General features: G+C 45.6%; 1 protein-coding gene across 1 annotated transcript; it reads left to right on the plus strand.

Moving 5' to 3' along the window:
• The first annotated feature begins 779 nt into the window (after window positions 1-779).
• Window positions 780-4431, plus strand: LOC132455256 (zinc finger protein 664-like). Its single transcript, XM_060049086.1, has 2 exons — window positions 780-1472; window positions 1968-4431. The coding sequence occupies exons 1-2, from the start codon at window positions 1364-1366 to the stop codon at window positions 3113-3115; spliced, it is 1257 nt and encodes a 418-aa protein (XP_059905069.1). The 5' UTR covers window positions 780-1363; the 3' UTR covers window positions 3116-4431.
• Window positions 4432-5252: the final 821 nt, after the last annotated feature.

The raw sequence follows: 5252 nt of genomic DNA on the forward strand, positions 1-5252 counted from the left end.
TTTTCTCGGTCCTGCTGTGCTCGGCGAGTCGGCTACTCCGACTCCGTAATCCCTTCAGCAGCTCTCAGTCGGGATGTCGGATACGCAATGCAATTGGCCGCACGATCTATCTTATACAGTGTATAAGATATAAGATCAGCAGCTCTCAGTCGGGATGTCGGATACGCAATGCAATTGGCCCTTGCCGTCTCCGTTGCGTCGACCAATAGGTCCATGGTTTCGACGCATAGTTAAAAATATTGGATGTGCACGTAAGCTACGGAGAGGGTCTCCGACAGGCTGTCCGGCTATGGATAGGGCTCCCTGTGTCTACTTACAGCACTTTAACATGCACACGCATTTGAAAAGGCGCCATCCAGGTGTTACTATCACCGTTGCTGTGAAAAAAAAAAGCGAGCTGTACAAACCCAGCTCACTGGGAATTCAGAAACGGAAATGCCATAACAAAGTTTATTGGTGTTTTCAGTGCTGCTTTTTTTTTTTTTTTTTTATTCCTTTAACTATTAACCGTAACGTATCGTACCGTACCGTGACTTAAAAACCGAGGTACGTACCGAACCGTGACTTTTGTGTACCGTTACACCCCTACTCTGTACGCAAATGGCTGCTTGCCGTCGCTTCCCTGTCGTCATTGTGTTAATCCAGCCAATAGGCTGCCAGGGGGAGTAGCCAACTAGTTGATTGGCGCTGTCGCACCAAAATTGTACCGGGGTGAAAATTGTACCACCTCCGTAATTCGCGTTCGAAACATTACGTCATCGTTCGAAACATTACGTCATCGTTCGACACGATTGTCCGTTGCTTCGCGCCCATGTTGCCAAAGAAGAAATAACATAATACAAACACTTTTTTTTACTTTATATTTGTATTGTATTGAATTTAGCTAGTAAACTGAGTGTTTTAAAGTGTATCATAGTTTAGCTAGCTTGTGTTAATACACTCAGTTTACTAGCTAAATGCCATTAAACAATTAAATACAATGCAATTATAAAGTAAGCAACGCTAATAAATGTCATTTGTAAAATAAGTGTTATCTGCTTAATGTTATTTCGTCTTGTGTCGCTCAATGAATGAGCGCGAATGTTTGTGAATATTCATGAACCTTCCCACGTCATTGTTGGTCCGTTGCCAGGCAGGTTTGGAAATTTCGAACACAGATTACGTAGGCGGTACACGTTTCGCCCCCCGTTACAATTTTGGTCTCAATAAACAGTCTCTCAGCTTCTCCAAAAACGTATCGGAAGCAGAAAGATAAGAATTGCTCTTCTCCTGACCCTTATGAAGGGCGAATTCAAATCGCCGTCAGAACAGGTTGGGGGAACCCAGTCTATCGTAATTGGGGATTAACAACTATTATGTGCAAATGAAAGGAAATGAAAATGTGTGTCCTTCTTTATGTGGAAAGCAGCAGACCCCGGACACCATTTCAATCAAGGTTGAAGAGGATATTGGTGGAAGCTTGCCCGCTGTAGGTTAGTAATACACATTGCATCCATGCAAGCAAACAACCTACCAACTGAGAATGTACTCGATTCTAACTGCGCTGGTCCTCTTTTGAAAAGCATCATGACCGTCACCCTGCTAAAACACAAGGACTACTATACAGTTTATAGTAGAATGATTTAAATCTTCTTCATGACAGATGTCAGGAATGCTGAATCCGCTCTGATTCCCAGTATAACTACAGTATTGGTAAAGCAGGTGATCGGAAACCACAGATGACCTGGGTTGTGTCTTTATGACCTCCCCACATCCTTAAAAGGCGGAGACTTAGCGGTGCCTTCTCAGCTGACGCCTTTGACCCTTGACCCCCCCAAGGGGAACAAGGAAAATGCATAATAAACAAAAAGACGTTAGAAAAAATATACTTCTTCCAATACACCAGTGTGTAAAAGTACATGCTGTATCCCTTATGTGCAAATAATTAATTAATACCATTACTTTCTCTCTTTGTTTCCTTTCTGAAGAAGACGGCAATGACATTAGAGACTGCAGCACGCAGCGCGGCGCCACCTCGGAGAGTCTGCGTGTGGACGCCCCTGGCTCCTCCCACATGTCAAGTCACAACGGGGAGCTGCGCATCCTGAGCGTTTACGGACAAGGGGAGGGCCCACTGGCGGTGGATGGTTGGTGGAAGGTTTCTCCCAACAATGCCAATATGATCGTACACATGAGGACCCGACCAGACGAGAAGCCGTACGGGTGTGACCAATGCACGAAGAGCTTCAGTCGGAAAGGCAACCTGAAAATCCACATGAGAACTCACACCGGGGAGAAGCCCTACAGGTGTGACCAATGCACGAAGAGCTTCAGTCGGAAAGGCCACCTGAAAATCCACATGAGTACGCACTCCGGGGAGAAGCCCTACAAGTGTGACCAATGCACGATGCGCTTCAGTCTAAGTGAACACCTGAAGCGCCACATGAAGACTCACACCGGGGAGAAACCCTACAGCTGTGACCATTGCAAAAAGCGCTTCACTCGGCATGGCAACCTGAATGTCCACATGAGGACTCACTCTGGGGAGAAGCCCTACAAGTGTGACCAATGCACGATGCGCTTCCGTCAGACAAGCCCCCTGAAGATCCACATGAAGACTCACACCGGGGAGAAACCCTACAGCTGTGACCATTGCAAAAAGCGCTTCGCTCGGCATGGCGACCTGAACGTCCACATGAGGACTCACTCCGGCGAGAAGCCCTACAAGTGTGACCGATGCACGAAGCGCTTCAGTCAGACAAGCCACCTGAAGATCCACATGAAGACTCACCCCGGGGAGAAACCCTACAAGTGTGACCGATGCACACAGGGCTTCAGTCAGACAAGCCACCTGAAGATCCACATGAAGACTCACACCGGGGAGAAACCCTACAAGTGTGACCGATGCACAAAGGGCTTCAGTCTGAAATGCACCCTGAATATCCACATGAGAACTCACACCGGCGAGAAGCCCTACAAGTGTGACCAATGCACGAAGGGCTTCAATGAGAAAGGCAACCTGAAGATCCACATGAGGACTCACTCCGGCGAGAAGCCCTACAAGTGTGACCAATGCACGATGCGCTTCAGTCAGCAAGGCACCCTGAAGAACCACATGAGGACTCACTCCGGTTAGAAGCCCTGCCTGTTAGTGCATTGCAACGCCAGCTACAGCGACCCAAGCAATTTGAGTGCACATGCTCAAGCACACGGGCAATGGGGTGCTTTCACACAGGGTAACGGGGCGCTTTGATTGAGACCTCTGTCCGGTATTTGTCGAAATTACTGCTTTTAGTTTTTCTTTTTATCAGGATTAAACACTTTCCAGCTTTTTGATTCGCTTTGTTTTGCTTTGTTTTCATTTTAGTAATTTATGTCTGTGTGATAAAGAACTTATTTCTCTGACTCTTCTAACAGTAAAATATTAGGAAACGTTCACATCGTTGGTAAATACAAAGGAAACATGTGAGGGGAGTATACCACGAACCTCGCTGAACATACCACGAACCTCGCTGAACATACCCAGCTTTTCTTGGGAAAACCTGGTTCGACAGAGACGCAACTCGCAGTCAGAGTTAAATGGTTCCACGACACTCACTTTAGATTCAATTAGTCGAACCAGGTTTTCCGCTTTAGGTTCAATGCACGTATTATTATGAATTCCTACGAGGAATTCAAGGTCCAAATCACAGCCAAGGGGAACACGGTTGCCCATAATATGGCTAGGGTAGCGTGCTGGCAATAAATAGCCGTCCGTGTTCATTCGTAAGTGAAAAGATTCTGCATATTGTCTAAAAATATCATGTATCATCATGCCTTTTACCCCCATAGATGTGGTGCCAGCACGCTCCTACCAACATTGGGCCAAGTCAAAAATAAATATTAAAATAATATTCAATGTGGTAAGTTGTAAGCATCCATTTGAATAATTTCAGGTGAATCTAGCCTATGATTTGCAATGGCCTAGGCTCCAACCTTTAGTCACATGTTGATTACCTGCAGCAAATAAAAAGAAAACCAATAATACGACTGGGAGGAGGACCGCTCCACCGCCCTTCACCACTTCAGAGGAGCTGGCTCTCGCCAATAACGAAGGTCGGCCGATGATGGTAGGAGTGGAAGGGGGGGGTGTGCTCTGACCCCACTGCCTCGACTTCCAAGGCCTTTGTAATGAGTATATTCATGTATTGGCAATGGACATCAATAATTGTCTTGCTAATCAAATTGTTGTGAAATGATTGAGTGTAAATTAATTGTCATTTTTAGTTGAAGGTACAAACATTAGTTTGGAGGAGCTGCCGACAATCAATCTCCAATCAGAGGTATATAACTATCAAAGCAAAGTGTCACGTACTCTTCTGAATGTTTAATTTCTGGACAGAATGTCCTATAATAGGTTTCCCTGATTCTTGCAGGAGACGGTCGCCCTGTGACTCCAGGGCGACTATGGAGGGGGTTCTGAACAATTCTCACGGCTATAGTATGAATTTGTAGAATAAAAGATGCCTAGGCCTAATTGTGTCACACATAGCGGTTATGTGTATGAGGCTGAAGGTGAATGCTGCTGCTGGTGGCTTGAGCTGGTGCCGGATAACACTGCTGCTGCTTGAGGCGATGGCTGCTTGAGCTGGCTGGTGGTAATAATAATAATAATAATAAATGAAATTTATATAGAGCTTAATATGGTACTCTAAGACGCTTGACGTGCCACTCTAGGCGTGGTGGTGAAGGACGGTGGTGTCGCCTTCTGCTGCTAGTGGTGGCGGCTTGTGCTGGCGACGGCTGTTAGTGGTGGCGGCGGCGGCGACTGCTGCGATTGTTGTCCTTCCTTTCGACCTGATGCACTTTACTATCCTTAACCTCAGCCTGATGTTTGTGGAGTATTTTCTTTTTTTTATTAATAACTTATAATATTCCTCCCTGTTCCTTCACTTTGTTCTTGTTTAACAAGTTAGATATACACGCACACCTGTTTACACATTTGTTGTTCTTGTTCCACACATGACTAACATTGTTTTATTTATTGATACCCCCTGGCTCTACTTTGCTGTTCTTGTTCACTTACTGTATGTTTGCTTTGTTGTTCTTAGTCCTTGTTCCCACTTGTTTTTGGTTCCACAAGCCTCAGCCTGATATATCTGGCATCTCAAACACTGGGTCCAGCTTTACCATCGCCTATTCCTTTGCAGCGTGCAGATGTTAGGCAGTGGAATCTGCATTTGCTGCAGGGTTTCATAACCAATGGTCCATTTTACTTGTCTGACCCATTGTTT

The sequence above is a fragment of the Gadus macrocephalus genome, chromosome 4 (assembly GCF_031168955.1).
Source record: "Gadus macrocephalus chromosome 4, ASM3116895v1".
NCBI lineage: Eukaryota > Metazoa > Chordata > Actinopteri > Gadiformes > Gadidae > Gadus > Gadus macrocephalus.

Excerpts from the sequence above, each read along its gene's own strand:
- LOC132455256 (XM_060049086.1), top strand. The coding sequence starts at position 1,364 with ATGAAAGGAAATGAAAATGTGTGTCCTTCTTTATGTGGAAAGCAGCAG. Across the intron at positions 1,473-1,967 it reads TGGAAGCTTGCCCGCTGTAG|AAGACGGCAATGACATTAGA; the intron begins GTTAGTAATACA and ends TCCTTTCTGAAG.